The following is a 27,017-nucleotide window of genomic DNA, read 5'->3' on the forward strand; positions in this document are numbered from 1 at the left end:
CAATCTGACATAGGCAAGAACCTTACACCCACTATGACAATAAGGAGATGACTCAATATTGTTGTTGCAATCGATTCAGGGTTGCTGCAGTTCTTATGCAGGGTGACATATCCTGGGACACCTCTTCCTCTGCTAGAGGGAAGGGTCAAAGTTCATGTTGATTCTGCAGGTGTATTGTATTCCCATGCTTAATAATTTCAGACAGAAAACATCATCCTTGGTGCTTTAGCAGTCGTATGGAAGTCAATAGAGTCATAGAGGTCAACTGCACAGATAAAGGCCCTTCAGTCCATCAAGATTGTGTTGGTCAAAACAACCACCTAACTATTCTAATCCTACTTTCCAGCACTTGGCCCATAGCCTTGTATGCCTTGGCTTCAGAAGTGCACATCTAAATACTACTAAACGTAATAAGGATTTCTGTCTCTATCACCCTTACAGGCAATGAGTTCCAGATTCTCATCACCCGCTGAGTGAAAAGACTTCTCCTGGCCCTTGCCTTAAATCTATGCACCTTGATCATTGATCCCTCCAGCAAGGGGAAAATTCCTTCCTGTCTATCCTATCACCCTCAAATTTTGTACATCTCAATCATGTTGACCCCCTCAGTCTCCTCTACTCCGAGGAAAAACAACCTTAGTCTGTCCAATCTCTCTTCATAACTATCTGAATGATACCATGTCGCTTAGAATACAGCTCAACATATTGTTCCAGCCAAGTCAGACACTCAAATGTATTACATTATGGAAAGCAATATTATAGTGGCATCTCTTGCTTGCAATTTTTCTTTTGAAGCTGCCAGACTGAGCAGATCATACAACTGCAGATCTTCCAGTTCCAAATGCCCCACTGAAATTTTGGATAGATGCACTCAGCCATGACCCGCAGTCTGACAAAGGTAAACACAGCTAAGTACCTTTCCCAGGATGTTCATCAATGAGTTTGCAATTGCCTTGGTCATCCCTGTTCTTGAACATGGTAATCAGTTTTGCATCATGCACAACCAGTAGTATTGCCCTGTCCCTCCAGCAGAGATAGAAATATTATTGCTGATGTTGAAGGATTCCTATGCATGATGAGTTCATATTGTGGAGCTTCATGCATGGCAAACAAGACAATGGCTTTACTACTGCTTTGATATTTAGTTCTTCCAAGAAAAGCAGGCTTTCCGTGGTGAATTAAGCTCCCTTGGTAACATTATTTCTCTTTGAGTACAATTCAAGTTAATGTTCCACCAGGTCTCCAAATGTTTTATTGCAGTTGATGATGACCTCTCTTGTATTTTTGCACAGTGTACCTGATTTCTTTGCCTTAGGCTTGCTTTCTTTTCATTCCCACCAAATGTACCCAAAAGACATCCAGATATTCTGACAGATTTGTAACCAGCAGACTTTGGCCACCATCAAGCATTTGATTGGACCTCATATTGAATGGCGATTAGTGCTTTCAGAATGTTCTCACTCATATTTCTTTTCATTATTGAGAATCTAGCGCTTGACTTCAGCGACGTGTCCCATAGGATAATGTTCATCTTAAATCAGTCAGTATTTTTCACCTTTTGCTTCCCATATGTTGACAGTGAAATAAAGAAGTCAGTGTCTCAAAGTATTTTTCATTTCACTTCTGCACCCTATGAGAATGCTGAAGATTGCTGACTAGGCCAACATTTATTTTCCATCCCTAATTGCTCAGAGAGCAGTAAGGAGCCATTCACAGTGATATGAACCACACGTAGGTTGGACCGGATAGGGCGGCAATAATTTATTTCCTAAAAGACATGACTGAAATGGGGAGATTCATTGCTCTGGAGAAAGGGGTGATGAGCATCTAGTTAATTGAATCATAGAACTATTGGTTCTTATCTGTGTAGGGTGTGTGGCTGACATTGATAAAAGAACTTCTGATTTGAATGCAAAATCTTCATGGATTACAACGTCACCCTGACCAGGAAATGATCTGTACTCCAGTCAGAGCTGTGATAGCTGTGAATATTGAGTATGTTCCTTTGAATCACGTCTGATAATGATCAACTTCATTTGATGCCAGTGCCCTGTTTGGGGATGTCTCCAAGGCAAGTGGGCAAGTTATGCAAAGCTTATGATAGCAGAAAACTAAGTATATTCTCTCCATTCTGAGTTATGTTGACACTGTGATAATGTTATTGCACTAGTAATCCTGAGGCCCAGGCTAATAAGGTAGGGACACAGATCAACTCTTATCATGCCAGCCTGTGGCATTTAGCTTCAATTTGTAAAAATCTGGAATTGAAAGCTAGTCATCAGTAGTGGCAATCATGAAGATATCATGAATTGTTGTAAAACCCATTTGGTTCATTAATGTCTTTTTAGGGAAGAAAGTCTACCATCCTTCCCTATTTTGACTACATGTCATTCCAGACTCACAACAATATGATTGATACTTAATTCCCCTTTGAAATGGCCGAGCAAAGGCAAGAGTTTGAGACAATAGTGACGGGCAATAAGTGTTGGGCTTACTAGTAATACTCACATCCCACAAAATAATAATGTGTTAATATAGGCTAAGAATGAGAAGCAAACCAGTGGAAAGCACATTAACTCTCTTCAGCAACACCCTAGAAGTATCACATTGATACATCGAGCATATAACCAAAGCCTTAAATTTAAACAGGTTTTAAGCAAGATCTTAATAGATCAGAGTAAGTTTCTGAGGTAGAGTTTTAGGGAAATACTTATTGTTTAGGAGCTGACGTGTGGCCAATGGTAATGCAATTTAAAAAAAGATATGCAAGTGTCAGAAATGGAGCAGCACATTTGACTGACCAAGGGATACAGAGATTGGGAGGCTGGAATCCATGAACTGATTTGGAAACAATGATGAGAATTTTAAATTAAGACACTGCTAATCCAAAGAGAGACAATCTGGTCAGTGTGCACAGAGATGAGTGAAAGGTATTTGGTCAAAGTTAGGATACAGGCTGCAGAGTTTGGTGAACTCACATTTATAGTAGGTGGAAGCTGGAAGGATGGCAATGAGTTCATGAGAATAGTCAAGTCAAGAGTGATTCAATAGCAGATAGGGGAAGGCAGAGGCAGCATTGGATGAAGTTATGGAGGTGAAAGTCAGCAGTCTTCATTGTGTGGATATCTGTTTGGAAGCTCATCTTGGGGTCAAATACGATACCAAGATTGTGAATAATCTGGTTCAACCTCATTTATCAACAAAATGAATAGACTGGATCATTCAGAAACAGTTTGTGATGGGGCTTGAAGACCATACCTTCAGTCTTTTCACCATTTAGTTGGAGGGAATTTATATTCATCGAATTAGAAATGAATGGAAATGGCTTAGATTTCACAAAAAAGTTTTGAAACCAGGTTATTAATTGGTTGAATGCTCATTTGAAGCAGGAATTAAGTTGATGAAGGGTTGCTCAATCTGAAATGGTCTTTCTGCACATGTACAATTAATAACTATTGAAACCAATATTGGTAAGTTTGGTATCCACATTGCACCTGAAAATATTTGGCTAGTAGCTATAGAATAGATGCATTAATTCAACTGTCTATAATTTGCATAATTTATTCAGGTGTTAGATGGGAATGACAACTCATTTTCTACTTCCCTCAGAGATCATAAGTACTCAAGCTAATCGGTTAAAAAATTTACTTTTAAATCATTTGGCTCTGTAATTTGGCTCTTAAATTTCTATCTCAGTGACTCTATGATGCTTAAATATAGTAGCTTCGAGATCAGTAATTTAAAATAGTGAAAGACAAATTTAAAACTAATATCAGAATATTGTCCTTCATTCAATACCTGACAGATGTTTGCAGTTCCTTCCAGAAAGCAGACATCTTGGAAAAAGACAGAGGATGTAACATTTGAATTAACAAGCTATTGTTTATCTTTCCTAATTTGATGTGCTTAAGCTTGATCTGATTTTATCCAAGATATCCAAATTTTTGAATAAAATAACCATGAAATTGTTCTATCACTATTAAAAAGTGAATCATTCTAATAAACCCATCATAAAAAAATTGAAACCAGGAGTCTTGAGAAACAGGAATGTGGAATATTTATTATTTTTAAAAATGAGTCAAAGATAAACTCTCCTTCATAAGGCAATGAAAGGTTTGAAGAAGTGAGAAATTTGGGAGAAGTGATAGCTGATGCAAAAAAATTTATTGCTTGTTATTTTATTATTACATTGTTAATCTATCATAAAATTTATCTTGATATTTTGGTACGTGTATTCTTCAGCACTAGTGCACGTATTTATTTTAACATCAGAAAATGTATTTTTAAAATATCAAAAATAGCCAAAGGCAGCTGGAATTCCCAGGTTAAATTATCCCAATTCTCATCACAATATTTCAAATTGAAATATCTTTGAAATCATAATGACCTCAAATTACATTTCTTGGATTATCACACTTTATACTTCACAGTGTTAAATAGTATAAATGGATAGCAACTAAACAAATACAGAATGGATCTTTCACTTAAATCAAATTTTTCCACAGCACATCAAGAGATTGATGCCTATGCTAGTTCTATGGTGGTGGTGCGGGCACCGTATTCATTATACAGATTTATTTTTATTTATCCTTGGATGTGTGTTAAGGGCTGAGATTCCTTCAGCACTACCTCCTATATCCCTCTACCTGTGTCGTCTGTACTCACACCCTGCTGTCCCTGACTCAATTTGGAGGTAAAAACAATGACTGCAGATGCTGGAAAGCAAATACTGGATTAGTGGTGCTGGAAGAGCACAGCAGTTCAGGCAGCATCCAACGAGCAGCGAAATCGACGTTTTGGGCAAAAGCCCTTCATCAGGAATAAAGGCAGTGAGCCTGAAGCATGGAGAGATAAGCTAGAGGAGGGTGGGGGTAAGGAGAGAGTAGCATAGAGTAGTTAGCCCAAGGTGTGTGACTGCAGCATCCAGATAACTCTCCTCCCTCCCTTATGCATTAAGGTGTTCGGAGCTCAGATACCAGTTAATCAACTCTAAGCCGGAGTTCCTCAAGCACTCAACACTTGCTACAGATGTGGTCACTGCAAAGCAGAAAGCCTGGCCAAGCATATCTATTTTAATTACTTACTTCCTAATTTGATTTTTAAAAAAATAATTTTAGTCTTTCAGGTTGTAACATGTGAATATTTCCCATGTTTGCCTTAAACCTGGAAGTTACCTATCATAGTCAAATTAATAGCTCTCACCCAGCAACAGACTTACACTTACAACAGTTTATCTGTGGGGTCACTCTTTTATGCTAGGACCCTGAGCGGGGCTTCAACTTACCTTGTTTAAAAAAAACCTAACAACTTATGAGCCAAGTAAAAAGCAAGCAGAAGCATCTGCATAGACTTCCATGCTGCCTTTGAATTCCTTGAACTGTTTACTCATTCAGGCTGTGTCTCACAGCAGATATACTCTCTCCTTCTAGTCTGTACAAAGCTTACTGATTGTGCCCTTTCAACAGACCCTTTCTTAAATAGAGCTGAGGTGATCTGAGATGATTCAGTTTTAACACTTATTAAGGCCCTAGTCAGGCTTCAGGTGATTGACTGATGGCTATCCCTCAGGCAGCTGTCTTGTTAACCTTTTCACTAGACTAATGAATTTTAAACTTTTAAAATGGAGAAAAAAAAACATTGAGCAGTTCTAATCCCACATTGCCTCCAAATTCCCCAAACTATATAATCCATTGGGGCTGTGTCTCATTCTGGATGGGGAGTGGTTCAAGAAACTTGGCCTGTGTTCTCTAGAATTTTGAAGAATGAGAGGTTATTTAATTGAAACTTATTACATTTTTATTGGGCATGATAGGGTAGATGTAGATAGAATATTTCTCCTGCTGGTGGTCTCAAACCAGGGGAACATTATCTCAGAATAAGAAGTGAGCCATGTAAGGCTAAGAAAAGGAATTTCTTCACTCAGTGTTTAGGAATCTTTGGAATTTCCTACACCAGAAAGCTGAGGAAGCTCAATTTTTGAGCATGTTTATGACAGAAATCAATAGATTTCTGGATTCTAATGATATTAAGGGATATGGAAATAGTGAAGGAAAGTAACATTTGAGGTAAATGATCAGCCATGAACCCATGAAGCATGCTTGACAAACTGAATTACTTTTGCTTCTATGATCCTGTTTTCTGTTTCCCTTCTTTGTTTTGATTAAAGGTCTTATTTATGCTATTTTCAAATATGTGTGGACCTTTCCAACATTGAAGGAATTTTGGAAGAATATGGTGAATTTATCTACTATCTCTGAAACTACCGGGAAGATAAATTAGAATATTAAATACTTACCTTGCGAATCAGCAGAACAGGAGCGGAAGGGGAGATGGGGACTGCTGGGTAAGTTAACTAATATATTCGGGCAGTGGCTAAATCTGAAACACTGTGTGTCGTGTCTCCCACCTGTCCTCCTCCTCTAACCAAAAACAGGGGGGGTTGGTAAAGTAAGGTCTTTTATTTAAATCGCTTTTGGCAGTTTAGAGCAGTGGGGATGGAGGCTAGGGCAGTTGCATGCTCTGCTTGCAGGAGGTGGGAGGTAAGGGTGACCACGAGTGTCCCTGCTGACTTCACCTGCAAGAAGTGGGGGGTTGGGGGGAACCTACCAGGGGAAAGTTACAGTGGCCAGATTTCTGGCATTGAGCCTGGCTCTGTGGCTCAGAAGGGAATGGGGGAGATTAGGAAAGTGACAGTGACAGGAGATTCAATGGTCAGTGGAACAGATAGGAGATTCTGTGTTGCCAGTGAGACTCCCAGATGGTAGTTGCCTCGCAGGTACTTGGAGCTACAATGTTGTGGCCATTATGGAGATTTGAATATCATAGGGACAGAAGTGGTTGTTGGATATTCCAGGGTCAGGGATGTCTCGGATTGAGCCTAAAGGATACTTAAGGGGGAGGTTTGAGCAGCCAGAAGTCGTGATACACATCAGTATCAATGATATAGCTGGGAAAAGGGATGAGGACCTGAGAAGTGAATAGAGGGAGTTACATTGGAAGCTAGAAGGCAGGACAAGCAGAGCAGTAATCTCAGGATTGCTATCAGTGCCACGGGCTAGTGAGGCTAGGAATAGAGAGCGAGTGCAACTGAACAAGTGACTGCAGAGCTGGTGTAGAAGGGAGGGCTTCAGATATGTGTATCATTGGGATACCTTCTGGGAAAGATGAGGCCTGTACAAGGAGGACGGGTTACACCTAAACTGAAGGGCCACCAATATCCTGGGTGGGAGGTTTGCTAGAGCTCTTCGGGAGGGTTTAAATTAGTTTGACAGGGGGATGGGACCCGGAGTTACAGATCAGAGGATAGGGTAGCTGGTAAACAAGCAGCTACAGCATGCAGAGAGTCTTTTGGAATGACAGACATTTAATAGGATGAAGTCGCAGTCAGTGTGATGGGTTGACGTGTGTCTATTTTAATGCAATAAGTGTCAGGAATAAGGGTGATGAACTTAGAGCATGGATCAGTACTTGGAGCTACAATGTTGTGGCCATTATGGAGATTTGAATATCATTGGGACAGAAGTGGTTGTTGGATATTCCAGGATTTACATGTTTCAAAAGAAATAGGGAGAAAGGTAAAAGAGCTGGGAGAGAGGCATTGCTGGCCAGGGATAGTATAACAGCTGCAGAAAGGGAGGGCGTCGAGGAGAGTTTGTCTGCTGTGTCATTATGGATAGACAGGAAAGCAGCAGTCACTTTATTGGGAGTTTTCGATAGACCTCCCCTGATAGCAACAGAGATATGGAGGGGCAGATTGGGAGGCGGATTTTGGGAAGGTGCAGAAGTAACAGGGTTGTTGTCATAGATGATTTCAACTTCCCTAATATTGATTGGAACCTCCTCTGTGCAAATAGTTTGGATGGAGCAGATTTTGTTAGGTGGTTCCGGGATGGATTCCTGACTCAGTGTACAGATGGGCTGACGAGAGGGGAGGCCATATTTGGATTTAGTGCTGGACAATGAACCAGATCAGGTGTCAGATCTCTCATGGGATAGTGATCACAGCTCTCTGACCTTTACTATAGTCATGGAGAGGTATAGGAGTGGATGGTATTGGAAATTATTTAACTGGGGAGGGGAAATTACAATATTATTTGGCAGGAACTGCGGAGCATAAATTGGGAGCAGATATTCTCAGGGAAATGCATGATGGTGTTAATTTCTGGGTGTGTAGATTATGAAGGAGCAAAAATAGTCTTGGCAGTGATATGTACTTCTTGTCAGATGTGGGAGTTTAAAGAGAGTTTAAGGGTTACTGTGGATTATATCTGCAATAAATGCTGTTGGATGTGAATCTTATCAGATTGAGTGGATCAGTTGGAGAGACAGATAGAAGCGATGAGCAATTTGCAATAGCAACAGTATGTGATGAATGGCAGTTATAGGAAGGGGGAAAAGTCTCAGATACAGTCACATAGATGGGTTAACTCCAGGAAGGGTAAGAGAGGTAGGCACCGAGGAGTCTTTTGTGGATATACCAATTTCAAACAGGCATGCTGTTTTGGAAAATGTAGGGGGTGATGGATTCTCAGGGGAACGTGGCACGAACAGCCAAGTTTCTTGTATTGAGACTGGCTCTAATGCAATGATGGGTACGTTGGCTTCCAAGAGATCAATTGTGTTGGGGGATTCTGTAGTCCAAGGTACAGACAGATGTTTCTGTGGCCTGCAAAGAAAAAGCAGAATGGTGTGTTGTTTCCCTGGTGCCAGGATCAAGGATATCTCAGAGAGGGTGCAGAATGTTCTCACGGGCGGAGAGGGCCCAGCAAGAGGTCATTGTCCACATTGGAACCAACGATATAGGAAGGGAAAAGATTGAGATTCTGAAGGGAGATTACAGAGAGTTAGGCAGAAATTTGAAAAGGAGGTCATCAAGGGTAGTAATATCTGGATTACTCCTGGTGCTACGAGCTAGTGAGGGCAGGAATAGGAGGAGAGAGCAGATGAATGCGTGGCCGAGGAGCTGGTGTATGGGAGAAGGATTCGCATTTTTGGATCATTGGAATCTCTTTTGGGGTAGAAGTGACCTGTACAAGAAGGACGGATTGCACCTAAATTGGAAGGGGACTAATATACTGGCAGGGAAATTTGCTAGAACTGCTTGGAAGGATTTAAACTAGTAAGGTGGGGGGAGGGTGGGACCCAGGGAGATAGTGAGGAAAGAGATCAATTTGAGGCTGGTACATTTGAGAACAGAAGTGAGTCAAACAGTCAGGGCAGGCAGGGACAAGGTAGGACTAATAAATTAAACTGTGTTTATTTCAATGCAATGGGCCTAACAGGGAAGGCAGATGAACTCAGGGCATGGTTAGGAACATGGGACTGGGATATCATAGCAATTACAGAAACATGGCTCAGGGATGGGCAGGACTGACAGCTCAATGTTCCAGGATATAAATACCAGGAGGGATAGAAAGGGAGGCAAGAGAGGAGGTGGAGTGGCATTTTTGATAAGGGATAACATTACAACTGTGCTGAAGGAGGATATTCCCGGAAATACATCCAGGGAAGTTATTTGGGTGGAAATGATAAATAAGAAAGGGATGATCACCTTATTGGGATTGTATTATAGACCCCCTAATAGCCAGAGGGAAATTGAGGAACTAACTTGGAAGGAGATCTCAGCTATCTGTAAGAATAATAGGGTGGTTATGGTAGGGGACTTTAACTTTCTAAACATCGACTGGGACTGCCATAGTGTTAAAGGTTTAGATGGGGAGGAATTTCTTAAGTGCGTACAAGACAATTTTCTGATTCAGTACGTGGATGTATCTACTGGAGAAGGTGCAAAACTTGACCTACTCTTGGGAAATAAGGCAGGGCAGAAAAAGGATAGACCAGATCTAAAAGTTGAAGTTCTAAATTGGAGAAAGGCCAATTTTGACGGTATTAGGGAAGAACTTTCGTAAGCTGATTGGAGTTAGACGTTCACATGTAAATGGACGGCTGGAAAATGGGAAGCCTTCTTAAATGAGATAACAAGAATCCAGAGAAAGGGAAGGCTGGTAGGTATAGGGAATGCTGGATGACTAAAGAAATTGAGGGTTTGATTAAGAAAAAGAAGGAAGCATATGTCAGGTATAGACAGGATAGATCGAGTGAATATAAAGAAAGTAGGAGTATACTTAAGAGGGAAATCAGGAGGGCAAAACGGGGACATGAGATAGCTTTGGTAAATAGAATTAAGGAGAATCCAAAGGGTTTTTACAAATATATTAAGGGCAAAAGGGTAACTAGGGAGAGAATAGGGCCCCTCAAAGATCAGCAAGGTGGCCTTTGTGTGGAGCCACAGAAAATGGGGGAGATACTAAATGAATATTTTGCATCAGTATAGGATGCAAAAGGGTATGGAAGACATAGACTGTGGAAAAGGATATGGAAGCTATAGACTGTAGGGAAATAGATGGTGACACCTTGCAAAATGTCCAGATTACAGAAGAGGAAGTGCTGGCTGTCTTGAAATGATTAAAGATGGAAAAATCCCTAGGACCTGATCAGGTGTACCTGAGAACTCTGTGGGAAGCTAGAGAAGTGATTGCTGGGCCTCTTGCTGAGATATTTGTATCATCGATAGTCACAGGTGAAGTGCCAGAAGACTGGAGGTTGGCAAATGTGGTACCACTGTTTAAGAAGGGTGGTAAAGACAAGCCAGGGAACTATAGACTGGTGAGCCTGACCTCAGTGGTGGGCAAGTTGTTGGTGGGAATCCTGAGGGACAGGATGTACATGTATTTGGAAAGGCAAGGACTGATTAGGGATAGTCAACATGGCTTTTTGCGTGGGAAATCATGTCTCACAAACTTGATTGAGTTTTTTGAAGAAATAACAAAGAAGATTGATGAGGGCAGAGCAGTAGATGTGATCTATATGGACTTCAGTGAGGTGCTTGACAAGGTTCCCCATGGGAAACTGATTAGCAAGGTTAGATTTCATGGAATACAGGGAGAAGTAGCCATTTGGATATAGAACTGGCTCAAAGGTAGAAGACAGAGGGTGGTGGTGGAGGGTTGTTTTTCAGACTGGAAGCCTGTGACCAGCAGAGTTCCACAAGGATCAGTGCTGGGTCCTTTACTTTTTGTCATTTACATAAATGATTTGGATACGAGCATAAGAGGTATAGTTGGTAAGTTTGCAGATGACACCAAAATTGGAGGTGTAGTGGACAGCGAAGAGGGTTACCTCAGATTACAACAGGATCTGGACCAGATGGGCCAATGGGCTGAGAAGTGGCAGATGGAGTTTAATTCAGATAAATGCAAGGTGCTGCATTTTGGGAATGCAAATCTTAGCAGGACTTATACACTGAATGGTAAGGTCATAGGGAGTGTTGCTGAACAAAGAGGCCTTGGAGTGCAGTTTTATAGCTCCTTGAAAGTGGAGTTGCAGGTAGATAGGAAAGTGAAGAAGGCGTTTGGTATGCTTTTCTTTATTGGTCAACGTATTGAGTACATGAGTTGGGAGGTCATGTTGCGGCTGTACAGGACATTGGTTAGGCCACTGTTGGAATATTGCGTGCAATTCTGGTCTCCTCCCTATCGGAAAGATGTTATGAAAATTGAAAGGGTTTAGAAAAGATTTACAAGGATGTTGCCAGGGTTGGAGGATCTGAGCTACAGGGAGAGGCTGAACAGGCTGGAGCTGTTTTCTCTGGAGCGTTGGAGGCTGAGGGGTGACCTTATAGAGGTTTACAAAATTATGAGGGGCATGGATAGGATAAATAGACAAAGTCTTTTCCCTGGGGTCAGGGAGTCCAGAACTAGACGGCATAGGTTTAGGGTGAGAGGGGAAAGATATAAAAGAGACCCAAGGGGCAACTTTTTCACGAAGAGGATGGTATGTGTATGGAATGAGCTGCCAGAGGATGTGGTGGAGGCTGGTACAATTGCAGCATTTAGAGGCATTTGGATGGGTATGGGAATAGTTTGGAGGGATATGGGCCGGGTGCTGGCAGGTGGGACTAGATTGGGTTGGGATATCTGGTCGACATGTAAACGTTGGACCAAAGGGTCTGTTTCCATGCTGTACACCTCTCTGACTCTATGACAGAAAGATGGAGGTTGTTTAGGGAGCACTTGCTCAGAGTGCTGGAAAGGTTTGGCCTACTGAGGAAAGGAAGGGATGATAGAGTAAAGACCCTTGGATGACAAGAGATGTGGAACCTGCACCAATCAACCCCACTGTCCCATGGCTGAACATTTCAACACCTCCCCCCAGCCAACTCTGCCGAGGACATGCAGGTCTTTGGCCTCCTCCACTGCCACTCCCTCACCACCTGACACCTGAAGGAAGAACGCCTCATCTTCTGCCTTGGAACACTTCAACCCCAGGGTATTAATGTGGACTTCAACAGTTTCCTCATTTCCACACCCTCCACCTTAACCCAGTTCCATGCTGCCAGCTCAGCACCATCCTCAGGACCTGTCCTACCTTCCAGTCTTCCTTCCCCCTCCCCCCCCCATCCGCTCCACCCTCCTCTCTGACCTATTGCCTTCATCCCCATCTCTATCCACCTATTGCACTCTTAGCTACCTTCTCTCCAGTCTCACCCCCCTCCCATTTATCTCTCCACTTCGGAGGCTCCCTGCCTCATTCCTGATAAAGGGCGTTTGCCCGAAACGCCGATTTTCCTGCTCCTCGGATAATGTTTGACCTGCTATGCTTTACCAGCACCACTCTAATCTGGACTCTGATCTCCAGCATCTGCAGTCCTCATTTTCGCCGAAGAGATGTAGAACATCTAGTCAAGAGGGTACTTCAGGTTGAGAAAGCAAGGATCAGACAGGGCTCTAGAGGATGATAAGGTAGTGAGGAAGGAACTGAAGAATGGACTTAGGAGAGCTAGAAGGGAGCATGAAAAAGCTTTAGCAGATAGGATTAAGGAAAATCCGAAAGCATACTAGACTTATGTAAGGAACAAGAGGATGGCCAGTGTGAAAGTCAGGTTGACTAGGGATAGTGGAGGGAAATTGTGCCTTGAATTGGAAGAGATAGGGAAGTCCTTAATTAATACTTTGCTTCAGTATTCACTAGTGAGAGGGACCTTCTCATTTGTGAGAACAGCATGAAGCAGACTGATACACTCGAACAGGTTGATGTTAAGGAGGAGGATGTGCTGTAAATTTTGAAAAACATGAGGCTAGATAAGTCCCTTGAGCCAGACATGATATACTCAATGTTTCTACAGGAAGTGAGGTAAGAGATTGCTGCATCTTTAGCGATGATCTTTGCGCCCTCACTGTCCACTGGAGTAGTTACAGATGATTGGAGGGTGGCAAATGTGATTCCCTTGTTCAAGAAAGGGAATAGGGTAACCCCGGGGAATTACAGACCAGTCGATGTTACATCGGTGGTGTGGAAATTATTGAGAGATTCTGAGAGATAGGATTTATGATTATTTGGAAAAGCATAGTTTGATTAGAGGTAGTCAGCATGGTTTTGTGAGGGCAGGTCATGCCTCACAAGCCTTATTGAATTCTTTGAGGATGTGACAAAACATATTGAAGATAGAGCAATGAATGTGGTGTATGTGGATTTTGGCACGGCATTTGATCAGGTTCCCCATGGTAGGCTCATTCAGAAGTAAGGAGGCATGGGATACAGAGAAATCTGGCTGTCTGTATACAGAAGTGGTTAGCTAATATAAGGTGGAAGTAGATGGAAAGTATTCAGCCTGGCGCTAAGTGACCAGTGGTCTTCTGCAGGGATCTGTCCTGGGACCTCTGCTGTTTCTGATTTTTATAAATGACTTGGATAAGGAAGTGGAAGGATGGGTTGGTAAGTTTGCTGATGACACCAGGGTTAGTGGAGTTGTGGATAATGTGGAGGGCTTTGTAAGTTGCAAAAGGTCATTAACAGGATGCAGAACTGGGCTGAGAATTGGCAGATGGAATTCAACCTGGAAAAGTGTGAAGTGATTCAATTTGGAAGGTCAAATTTGAATGCAGACTACAAGGGATATAGACAAGGTTCTTGGCAGTGTGGAGGAACAGAGCGATCTTGGGGTCTGCGTCCATAGATCCCTCAAAGTTGCCACCTAAGTTGATAGGGTTGTAAGAAGATGTATGGTGTGTTGGCTTTCATTACCGGGGGATTGAATTTAAGAGCTGTGAGGTTATGCTGCAGCTCCATAGAGCTGGTTCGACCACACTTGGAATACTGTGTTCAGTTCTGGTCACCTCTTTATAGGAAGGATGTAGAAGCTTTAGACAGGGTGCAGAGGAGATTTACCAGTAAGCTGCTTGGACTAGAGGGCATGTCTTATGAAGAAAGGTTGAGGGAGCTAGGGCTTTTCTCATTAGAGCAAAGAAGCTTGAGAAGTGAGTTGATAAAGGTGTACAAGATGATGAGAGGTATAGATAGAGTAGATAGTCAGAGACTTTATCCCAGGGCAAAAATAGCTATCACGAGGTTAGTTTGATCTTGGATTTGGATAAAAGGTCAGCACAAGATCGAGGGCTGAAAGGCCTGTGCTGTGCTGTACTGATCTAAGTTCTACTTTTAAGATCCTAGGATGCAGGCCACCTGGTCTGGGGCTTTGTCAGACTTTGGGTCGAACAGTTAACTGAGCACATTTTCCATGGTGATAGAGTCACTCCCTCTCAGTCACGTCATAATTTCTAATTAACTTTGGGAGGCTTTCCAATTCTTGTACAGTGAAAACAGATGTAAAATTCCTGCTCAAATATTCTCTTTTCTTTCCATTTTCTGCAAGTGGATTTCTTGGGTTAGGGAATTAATGTCCCTATCAGACACCCTGAGTAAAAATACGGGTTACAAAATCCACTGAGCAACTTGGAATTAGTCCTGCATCAGGAAAGACAGTGAACACAGAACTTCTGCAACATGGGTCACAGTGGAATAAATGACCACAGATTTTTGGCTTTTTTAGACACTAAAGTGGATGAGAGGGGAATGTGACTGAAAGATATAAATCTCTAACAGGGCTGGGAAGATTAGATACAGGGAGGATGTTTTCTTTGGTTGGGGAGTCTAGAACCAAGGGACACAGTCTTAGGATGTGGGTAGGCCACTTAGGACCAAGATGAGGAAAAATGTCTTCACTGAAAGAGTAGTGAACCTGTCAAATTCAACCACAGAAGACCTTGGAGACGAAGTCACTGAATATATTTGAAAAAGAGATACATTTTTTAGATTTTAAAGGCATTAAGGGGCATGGGGAGAAAGCGAGAATATGACTTTGAGATAGAGGATCAGCTGTGATCATATTGATAATGGCAGAGTGAGCTGAAAGGTCTGAATAGTCCAATCCTGCTCTTTGTTTCTATGTTAAAGGACCAGCAGGCAAAACAGCCATTATCTATCAGCATTAGTGCAATGAAATGGATGCCGCTCAACAACATTGAAATAAACTGATTCTGATAAACCTGCTCGCGTCAGACTTCACTCTTCAACTGAAGAGATTGCTTCTTGATTTCTAACTGTTCTATTTATAGAGAATGTACCTTATTAAAATTCTTTCAAATGGTTCTTGGGGAGATTCATGAATTTCAATTAAGTTTTATGTTTAAGATTCCCTGTGAACTGATTGTACACTTGAGGCAAAGGCTGACATCAATTTTGTAAATTAAAGCTATTATGAAGACTTTTGCACACCAATAACAGTAATTGATGCATCTCATTACCCTCTGTTATAAAGGAAGTGTCTGTAACTAGCAATTTCCATTTACCAAACATTCTCTGCCTGCTTGATTGCCAATAATGAAACACTGCTGTTGATGCCTGGGAATGATCTCCTTCCCAATACAGTCCCCTTTTTGCACCTGTGCACTGAAGCAGAAGGGGACAATGTTCAAAAAAAGGAAAATATAAGTGCTTTTATATGGAATCTGGATAGAAAATAAAGTTAGAGTATACTGTTACCATTTCAAAAGTCATAAGCATCAATAACAGATTTCATATGCCTACAAAATGACAGCTTAACTCCGAGGTTTTGTTTACCTTTTGTTTCTTCACTTACATTAAAAACAGAGTTTAAAATCTCATCCTAGCTATATGTTAGTGTTCCAACACTTCCAGTTTGAAATGAAATGTTAATTGATTTGCGCATCTGTGGTGAAGTAGTAATTAATGCTGCATTATCATTAAAATACCTGCCAGGCAATTTCACATTCCATCATTCCTCAAAACAGCAGCCTCCTCTCTGGTCATTGACTGAAATATACTTGGTTATTAATCACCAAATCTGGCATGAACAGCTGAAAACTTACTGATTCATTCCCTGATGAAAGGCTCTTGCTGAAACGTCGATTATGCAGCTCCTCAGATGCTGCCTGACCTGTTGTCCTTTTCTAGCACCACTCCCATGGTTGAAAAAATACTGTCTCTCCCTTTCGCTTGAAAAACACATCTATAACTGTGCAAGCAAAGTACTTTTGCAAGCTTTCTTTTCTTAGAAAAGAAGCTTCCATTTTGGAATAAAGATTCCTGTATAAGTTTTGTCATTAATTAGGGAGTTAAAAGTTAAAACCATAGCCCTAATTTCTAAGCTTAGTTATGGCTAGGTTTCCCCAAATGGAGTTTTAACACATGGTGGACATATTTTTTTTGAACAGGAACAAGGGATGGGGATTTCATGGTAAAATGAAATGGGAGTTGGAGAAAAACATTGAAGGGAAAGATGGGGATTCAGGAAAAAGGCAAAGGAGAAATAGGGAAATTTGGATGAAATTGAAGGAATAGTATGGAAGTCAGGATAAAGCTGGATGAAAAGCAGAGGTTGGGAGCCAATCCGTGACCTTGCAGAGAGGATTGGTGGGTAAATTGTGCAGATAATGGGGAGAATACAGATTAGACTTACTGCTTTTCCCAGCCCACAAGCAGTGCCATAAAGGCAGTTTCCAAATGAACACTTTTCCATCTTCTTTTAGGTTTCTTGAGATCCAAATGACTTAGGTTAAATATAGAAACACTATTAAATAGGGAATATGCAGATTCCTTGAATGGTTTTAAGAACCAGCTCAACTCTTGGGAAGGTATTCTGATTTGGAGTGGACTGACCAAAACTGGTGCTAACAGTAGAGAGTGAAGAACATTCTCTAAAATTACAAAGAGATCTCGATCAATTGGGTCAATGGGTTAGGAAGCGGCAGATGGAGTTTAATAAGGATAAATACAAGGTACTGTGTTTTGGTAAAACAAACAAGAGCAGGACTTATACGGTTAAAAGTAGGGCTCTGTGTAATGTTGTAGAACAGAGAGACTAGGGGTTCAGGTACATAATTCTTTGAAATTTACAACATTGGTAGATAGGGTGGTTAGGAAGATGTTTAGCACATTTGCCTTCATTGTTCAGACCTATAAATATAGAAGTGTGGATGTCATGTTGAGGTTGTAAAGAATATTAATGTAGCCTCTTCTGGATTATTGTGTTCAGTTCTGGTCACTGTTATGGGAAGGATATTCTTGAGCTGGAAATGGTTTAGAAAAGATTTAGCAGGATACTGGCAGAAATGGAGGGTTTGAGTTATAAAGGAGAGGCTGGATAGGTTGGGATTTCTTTTTCATTGGAATGTAGGAGATTAAGGAGTGACCTTATAGAGTTTTATAAAATCATGAGGTGAATGGCAAGTGTCTTTTCCCTATGGTGAGGGATCTCAAGATTGGGGTGCATATTTTTAAGGTGAGAGTAGAAAGATTTTAAAAAGACATGGGGGCAATTTCTTTTTACACTGTGTGCAATAAACTTCTAGAGAAAGTGATGGATACAGGTACAGTTACAACATCTATAAGATATTTGGATAAGTACAGGAATAAGAAGTGTCCGGAGGGATATGGGCCAAATGCAATAGGTGAGACTAGTTTAGTTTGGGATTATGGTTGCTGTGGACTGCTTGGACCAAAGGGTCTGTTTCCATGCCATATGAGTCAATGAATCTATGATTCTAAGTACATGTTTCAGATATTTAACAGCTTAATTTCTTACCCAATTCAAATCCTGCCATTTTGGGTATTAAAATTACCTTTCTTGTCTTCCCTTGATGCATTATAAGAGGTGGCGGTCATTAATTTTTGTGATTTTCTTATGTTTGAGGGATGATTTTAGGAAGACGTCTGAGTAAAAAAAAATGTCATGACTAATGTCATAAACATTGATCAACAATTTCCTGGTCTTCAGACCCAAACAACATGGAACAAGTATTTTACATCTGAACACTTTCCAGAGAAAGTGCAAGCATTTCACAAAAGTATTGAAGATATATCATCATACTACATCCAAGAAATCTATGTTTCCAATGACCAATAGACGATATCCATGAATAATGTTTCCTCTAAGCTGCTTGGAGGGTCGGTGCACATTGATCAGTTTGCAGATGCATTGACATCCAATTGCAGCAGACTTCAGACATCTGTGCAGCAGCAAGAAAAATTGGAGGTAATGTAGGTCATGATAAGCATGAAGAACACCTCAGCCCTTTGAGATCCCTTGTCTTCTAATCCACTGTTACCTTGGACTTAACTATGAGCTCAATGCCAGTCAAAGTTGTTTGGCTCCAGACTGTCAGGTTGCAGCAGGGCATCTGCAGAACACCTAATGTGTGATCATAGAGTCCAAGGGTGAAATTATTCCTCTCCTTGGCCCTTCCTTTTCTGGCATACATTGGGACTGTGCCTTGTTTTTGATATAGGCTCCAGTGTAATAGATATCATGCATTCTGACACAGCAACAATTTCATAACATTGCAGAGGACTCTAACCCGAGGCAATGTTTTTACACAGATATGTTAAACGTGCTGCTTATTGTACAACATTCCCTTTTGTTAATTAAAAACTTGAACAAATGCCAGCTTGACATGCAGTCCTAAATTACCTCACATCAAAAAAATTGCAAGTTGAATTCGAATGACTATTATTAGAAATATTCCATTATCTTATAATTTTCAATGAAAAGATTTTACAAGCATAAAGAGGCAGAGGTGACATCTATTGCTGAGATAGTGTATATGCTGACATACAGCTGATGACTTTCCAAAGATTATCATTAGCCAAGCATAGTCATTTATAGCAGAGGCTTACATTTGGGTCCTGTGGAAGCTGTGCCTGTTATTGTGGACCGTGGACCTCCTTTCATGGGGAAACCACCTTTTCCTCTGCGTGTGACAGGTATAGTGACACGTGGACGTTTTATTGGTATAACAGCACGAGGTGGTGGTGGAACACGGCCATGGTAATCAAACATCCTGAAAAAGATAACATTTATGCTTGGGATACAAAGTACATTTTTGGTTTCACTTCTCAATTGAACTTGCAAAGATAGCACCATTACTTCATTGGAAAACATCAAGCCATCTAATGAATGCATGCACATAGCTTCATAGTTTCTCAGTTTTGTATTCTGCACCTTGAGATTATTGGTTAATAAATGACAATCTGGTGGTGGCTTTTTTGTTGTGTTTTAGCCGCAGACTCGGTTTAATTGTGGCTGTGGTCCAGTCAGGAGTTTGTCATTTGAGTGACTGTTGTATTATTCCTTGCCAATCTCCATGCTCCCCAACTCCATCCTCCCTCCCTCCCCCACCACCCACAACAGACCTGATCCATCATCCCCTTATAGCTGACCTGGCTCCCTCCATACCCTACTGCCATAAGACCATAAGACATAGGAGCAGAAATTAGGCCATTCAGTCCATCGATTCATTCATGGATGATAAGTTTCTCATCCTCATTTTCCCCGTAACCCTTGATTCCCTTAACAATCAAGAACCTACCTATCTCCATCTTAAATATACGCAATGACCTGGCAGAGCATTCTGTGGCAGTGAATTCCATAGATTTACCACTCTCCGGCTGAAGAAGCTTCTCTGTTTCTCTGTTCTAAAAGGTCTTCCCTTCATTTGGGTCCTAGTATTTCTTACCAACATAACGTCTTCCCATCATTCATTTTGGCCAGGCCATTCAGTATTCTGTAAGTTTCAGTTAGATCCCCCTAATCCTTTAAACACCATCAAGTATAGACCCAGAGTCCTCAAACGTTCCTCATATGTTAAGCTTTTCATTCCTGGGATTTTTCTCATGAACCTCCTCTGAACACACTCCAGGGCCAGTACATCCTTCTTGACATTTGGCACACATCTGCACACATTATTCGAAATGTGGCCTTAGCAGAGCATTGTAGAGCCTCAGAAATACATTCCTGCTTTTATATTCATGTCCTCTCAAAATAAATGCCATCATTGCATTTGCCTTCCTAACTACTGACTCAACCTGCAAGTTTACCATGAAAGATCCCTGGACTAGAACTCCCAAGTCTCTTTGCACTTCAGACTTCTGAATTTTCTCCCCATTCAGAAAATAGTCCATGCTTGTATTCTTCCTACCTTACACTTTCCCACATTGTACTCCATCTGCCATTTCTTTGTCCACTCTCCTGACTTGTCCAAATCTTTCTGCAGCCTTCCTGCCTCTTCAATGCTACCTGTCCTCCTACCTACCTTTGTATCGTCTACAAACATAGCCTGAATGCTCTCAGTTCCTTCATCTAAATCGTTAATGTATAAAGTGAAAGGTTATGGTCCCAACACAGCCCTGCAGAACACCATTTGTCACCAGCTGCCATCCTGAGAAGGACCTTTTTATCCCCACTCTCTGCTTTCTCCCAGAAAGCCAAACTTTTATCCATGGTAGCACCTTACCTCTAACACCATGGGCCCTTATCTTATTCAGTATCCTCCTGTGCGGCACCTTGTCAAAGACCTTCTTGAAGTCTAAGTAGATAACATCCATTGGCTGTCCTTGGTGTAACCTGCTCATTGATGAAACCATGCTGACTTTGCCCTATTTTACCAAACACTTCCAAGTATTCCAAAATCTCATCCTTCACAATGGATTCCAGGATCTTATCCACAACTGAGGTTAGGGTAATTGGTTTATAATTTTTATTGGTCTGCCAGACCACTCCCAATCTACCTTTTGTCACTGTGCCCACCTCTTGCCAGACCCTATTTCCTATAACCAATCTTACTTACCCCAAACTCTGCAAACCTGATCACCCAGTCACTGTCCATTTCAATTCCCCTTCCCATTCCCTCTCCGACATGTCCACCCTCGCCCTCCTCTATTGTCCAATCAGACAGCAAATTGGAGGAACAACATCTCATTGTCTGCCTGGTCAGCCTACAGCCAGGAAGACTGAATATTGAGTTTTTAAATTTCAAATAATCTTCTCACCTATCCCCCAACTTCCTTTCCAGCCCCTCCTCCTTCCTTCCATCCCTCCGACTGAACCTTCCAGCTACCAACTTGATTAATTTCTCCTATCGACCTACCAGGTCATACCCACTACCTGTATTCACCTCTCGTACCTCACTATTCCACCCTCTCCCTACCAATAACCTTTCCCTCCCCTTTATCTGTAGCTCCCCCTACCCCCACCTCAATTCCTGAAGAAGGGTTATACCCAGAACATTGACTTCTACCACCTCCTGATGCTGCCTGGCTTGCTGTGTTCTTCCAGCCTCCTGCCTGTCTACTTTGTTTTCCAGCATCTGCAGTTTTGTTGTCTCTCACATTACAGCTTGACAGACAACCTCCTTCCAACTTGTTATCCTAAACATCCCTTACCCTAAATCCTATCCAGATGGCACTCTATTCTGGCATCATAGCCCTGCAAACCTTAACCTCTATCCAGCTGGCATTCTACCCAGCAGATACCTTACTTACCTGGCAACCTACCCCTTACATATCTGGCATCCTTCCCTGGTACCCTATGCAGACCCAGCTGGCACTGTACTTACCTGGTACCCTGGCTAAGTGATGGCCTAGTCATATTATTGCTAGACTATTAATCCAGAGACCTAATTATGAACTCTGGGTCAAATACTGCCAAAGCAGATGGTGGAATTTAAATTCAACTTTTTAAAAAATCCAGAATTAAGAGTCTAATGATGACCGTGAATTCATTGTCATTTGTCAAAACACCTATCTGGGTCACGGTGTACTTTAGGGAAGGAAACTAATATCGTTACCTGTCTGGCCTACATATGACCCTAAACCTACAGCAATGTGGTTGACTCTGAACTGCCCTCTGGGCAACTGGGGATGGGCAATAAATGCTGGCCTGGTCAGTGACACCCACATCCCATGAAAGCATAAAAAATCTTATCCCCCTAGAACCCTATAGTCCTACCCATCTACACTTTATGCTCCCAGCATCCTAAATCACACTTACCTTATGTACTTACTATTGGACAGCAGCTGACAAAGTGGCTGTCAGGATTTTAACATTTCAGAATATGGCAGTTGAGTCCTGGACACATGTTTTGCCTCCCCACCCCCCTTCAAAATTCTGAGCTCTGAAAGAACTGTCAGAATAGAAGTACATTCAGAATTTCTGAAGGAGCCCCAATAGGAAGCTCCTGTCAGAAATCCTTGTAAGTCAATTCTGCGATCTGTTGCTACATTTAACTTTATTATTAGTCATGTTTGATTAATCTATCCTCTAGGGTTTTATTTGCCATAGAGGAATGTATATCTGTTGCAGACCACACAGAAATCTATAAAACTAGTCATTGACTGTCAACCTGTCAAATGTTTTAGTGTATTTTCTCAATCAACCAAATCTAACTTGACCCTCATATCTTCACAGCTTCTTCTGAACAGATTTCAGACACTTGTTTCAGAATGAACTATATCACATATAAATTAAAAATAAATTTATATTGTATTGTGATAATTATTTCCAAAAGGCTCTTTACAGCAAGATTATTAATTTGCCCATTTCTCACTACACAACACTAAATCTAAAATAGCTGAATCCCTAGTTGGCTGTTTATTGAACTTCTTCAGAAATCCATCGTCTATACACTCGAGGAGTTCATCCTCCAGTGCATTTGTACTGATTAGGTTTAAGCAGTGTATTTAATTATTTCCCGTTATTACTACATGACCCAAGTTATATGCTGTGTGCACCTCTGAGGTGCGTGTGTGTGGGCCTGGCTGGCTAAACCAGCATGAATGTTTTAGCGTAGAGATTGGTACGGGCAGCCTTTGGAGGAGCTAATGCAGGATGGAAGGATCATTGGTTACACGCGTTCCTAATTTCTTGATTTATACTATGCCCAACATTATCACTATTGTTGGTGGTTCCATAAACAACTCCCACAAACATTTCCTGTTACTTACCTCCACCAAACTGATTCTCTGGGGCTGAATCTTTTTTTGGTAAAATCTGATTGGGATTGAATCTTTTTGAAGGGTTTTGTTGCTCCGAGGCCAAGTGAGTTCTCTTGCTCTATCTTCCAAAACTCACCTCAATAGTTATCTATCACACTCAGACGGTGGCTCACATCCAATTTCTGCACTGCTCCCAGAACAACTTCTTGCTCGGTGATTATCAACTTAGTCCAGTCCATTGGGTGTCTATGAGTGAAATGTCCTTTGGTACCAACATTACAATAATAGTTGCCTTTTGATTGGTGTGGCACAATATACCAATCCTACATGTGAGCCCAGAGGTCTGGATGCAAGTTCTACCTGCCATGCAGGTGTGTTATAACATGCCCAAATAGATGGTTTGGACAAACCTCTTCAATGACAGCTGTGTGTGCAGTCTGAAGTATAGCATAAAGTGCAGAAAGTAAGTGGATCAGGGATGGGCATATCAGAAATCAATGTTTGTGAACATGGGATTCATGTAACTGCTGCCCATGGAGTGTACCCTGAGACTCTAGTACTCAGTTTCCAACATGAAGATCGCTTGGAACGAATGGTGAGCTGAACCTGTTCGGTTGTTGTGTTGTTTGGTAAGATGGAGGCTGAGTACTGATGAGGCGTATTGTGACATTAACAAGGTTTATAACAAGTGTTAATCCCTGTCCATCTGGCATCGTGCTGCTGCTTGGTGAGAATCTTGTCATGCTGCTTGTGTAAAGTGGAGGATGTCATCAGATGCTCTCAATGTCTGGATGGATCTCACTGCACTTATCAAACATTTTTCCAACAGGTCCTGCATTTTAAGCCTTCAAAATAAGATCCACTTTTGTTAATGGACTAATCACATTCCTTAATAGGAGTGCTATTCAAACTCCTTTTCCTCTTTGCCTATCCTTCCTAAATAACAAATATCCTTGGATATTCAATCCCCAATTTTAATTAATGTCTAACCACGTATCTGTAATGGTAAATACATCATATCCAATCACCCCCATTTGTGTCTTTAAGTCATCGGTTTTGAATGTTTGTGAATACAGATAGAGAACCCTTAACTTTGTATTTTTAACATTATTCCACATTCTGATCCTACTTAATTCTTGCCTTCACTTTGCCTGTCCTATAAGTTTGCTTATTTCTTTTCTACTTCAGCTTATTCTAGTTTTGTTTTCCTCCAATCTGAGCTCCACCTCAGAGTCTTGATTCCCTGCCAATTTAGTTTAATCCCTCCCCAAAACAGCAACAAATCTCCATTTGATGCAGTTAATTTTGGTTCTGTTAAGGTGTAACCTGATCACCTTATGCAAACCCCACCTGCTCTTGAACCTGTTCCAGCACATCAGAATACTGATGCCCACCCACCTACCCCAATTCTCCAAAGCGCTCAATTGCTTATTTCTCTGCACACTGGTAGTAATCCTGAGATTCCTGCTTTTTAAGTCCTTTTTTCAATCTCTGTCCTAGCTCCTTAAAATCTGTTTTCAGGACCACATCCCCCTTCCTACCTTTCGCATTGGTATCAATGTGGGCTACAACCTCTGGACATTCACCTTTCCCAGATGACTGTCCTACAGCTGCTCTGTGACACTGTTGACCCCTCTCAGTTTCCTGAACTAATGAATCCCCTATCACTACTGCTCTTCTACCCTTCTTCCTCCATTTCTGAGCAGCTGAATAATCCAGGGTGCCACAGACTTGGCTCTCGCTGTACTTCTTTGAGGAACTATACCTTCACCAGTGCCCAAAATGAACATTTGGTTCGTGGGTGCAGTCATCACAGTGGAATGCTACATTACTTCTGCTGGAATGCCTGGCAGTCATCCATTCACTCTCTGCCAGTATGTTTCTACTTGTGTTGTATCAGCCACATTAGACATGCTATTCAAGTAACTCAGCTTCATGGACGTGTCACAGTGACCCCAGCCACCACTCAAACCCAGAGCTCAAGTTTCTGCAGCTGGTTACACTACTTGCATAAGGTCACCTAGGTCATGGGTTACTCCATGACTTCGCATATGTAGGGCTGCCTTGTCAAACTTTAAATTTACTTAATGCATCTCCTGTGATTGAGCTGTTGGCCAATCAAGGTAGCAGATGTGTGATGGGCACTCCAGCTTCCCTGTTCTGTCTGCTGTCCTCCATTGCACCAGGCCTTCTGGAGGAGGCTTATAATCAGCTGCCTCTTGGAAAATTGTACGTGATGTTCTAACATGGCCACTTCCAGGATCCCCAACCAGAATTGAGGCTGATGTTGAGATAATGACTCAACTGGAAACATTCAGCTCCTTGAAAACTTAGCTATGCTGGTCTGCAGAACACATCTTAAATACATTTCTGATATAAACCTACCAGCCCAATGCAATAGAGTCATGCAGGAAAATAGAAATTCTGCTAAACTAATATTGTACATGCGAATTAGGAACATCATATTTCCCCTATCAATGAGCACAGCCATCACAGAGTCTCAACTAGAGTGATGGAAACTGTTTTGATATTATGCTCAATTCACATTTGTAAGAACATAACATCAACATGAAGGTTATTGTATAGTAAGGAAACATACATGAGGTAGAACATGAGGTTTGCTGGATATGTGTCAGCATTGATTGATGAGAGAATCAGTGTTCTCTGCAACTCCCCCTCACCTTCTTCCAAAATATTATCTCCCTCCCATCCATCACTGCAAATCTTTCCAATGCTCATTGAAATGCATTTTTATCTTCACTAACTGGGCATTAACTTGGTGTTTGATAAAGTGAATACTTAACCAATGGAATGAAATTCTGGAGGGTTTCACATTATATGGGCAAAGCTGGAGACGTGCTCACAGAAATGAAAGCAAATTTCTGTGGATGCTAGAAATCCGCAATAAAATCAAAAAGTGCTTAAGAAACTCAGCAGGTTTGGTAGCATCTTTGCAGAGAGAAACAGAATTAGTATTTCAAGTCTGATATGATGTTTTTTCAGCACTAATTGGGGCTGGAAAATTGTTATTTTTATGTTGTTGACAGAAGGGGACGAGGAGCGGATGGAATAAATGCTTCAGCCTACCATAACAAAAGACAAAGAGAGTGCTAATGATCATAAAGGAGAAGCAGCGAAGTAAGATAGGCATGAAAGGGAGAAAATAGGCCCAATATATTGAGAAGAAAGTCAACAAAAGCCAGCAGGAGGTGCCAGCAGTGTAGGAGAGGGAGGTCTGTAATCAAAATGAAAGACAGAGATTATACTGTGAATTTGTCGAACTCAGTGTTGAAGAGTCTAGGGGTTTTAAAATGCCAAAAGAAAACAAGGTCCTATTCCTCCAGCTTGCTTTGAATTTTGTGGGAATACTATAATAGGCCCAGGATGGAACTGTAAGCATGGCAGGGAGATGGTTTGTTGAAATGCCAAGCAACTGGAAGATGGGGTCTTTCTGATACGTCAGTTGAAGGTGAAATGTGCTCCATAACACACAGGAACTATCAGCTGGCTGCAGATTCATGGAGATGTGTTCTACCTGTAAGAACTGTTGATTTCAGAAGAAATTAGCAAAGTCCAGAAAATAAGGAAAAGAGGGGAATAACCGGCTTGCTATAATAGTTGTGCCTAATATAGCGCCATTGAGCTCAATCTCACATTTATTCAAATTAGAAGTAAATCATCCACAGTGTATACTTGAACTTCATATGCCACTTGGTATGAGAAGGAGGCTCCCTGTTAACAACAGAAAGTCAAAAAGACGTCTTGTCATACAACACTTTCAGAAGACAATGGCAAAATAGCAACTCTATGACTTAGGTCACATTTAACATCACTCAAAAAGGTATCTGAATCATAGATTCTTTACAGTGTGGCAACAGGTCCTTCAGCCC

General features: G+C 41.4%; 1 protein-coding gene across 9 annotated transcripts in view; it reads right to left on the reverse strand.

Moving 5' to 3' along the window:
• LOC140477084 (RNA-binding Raly-like protein) overlaps window positions 1-27,017 on the reverse strand; it is a 910,390-nt gene that overhangs the window by 140,566 nt on the left and 742,807 nt on the right. For all 9 annotated transcript variants that reach the window (XM_072570320.1, XM_072570322.1, XM_072570321.1 and 6 more), the window contains one exon: window positions 19,033-19,196. In XM_072570320.1, the coding sequence (XP_072426421.1) occupies window positions 19,033-19,196 (164 nt within the window). The remainder of the gene's footprint in view (window positions 1-19,032; window positions 19,197-27,017) is intronic.

This window comes from Chiloscyllium punctatum, chromosome 5 (genome assembly GCF_047496795.1).
Source record: "Chiloscyllium punctatum isolate Juve2018m chromosome 5, sChiPun1.3, whole genome shotgun sequence".
NCBI lineage: Eukaryota > Metazoa > Chordata > Chondrichthyes > Orectolobiformes > Hemiscylliidae > Chiloscyllium > Chiloscyllium punctatum.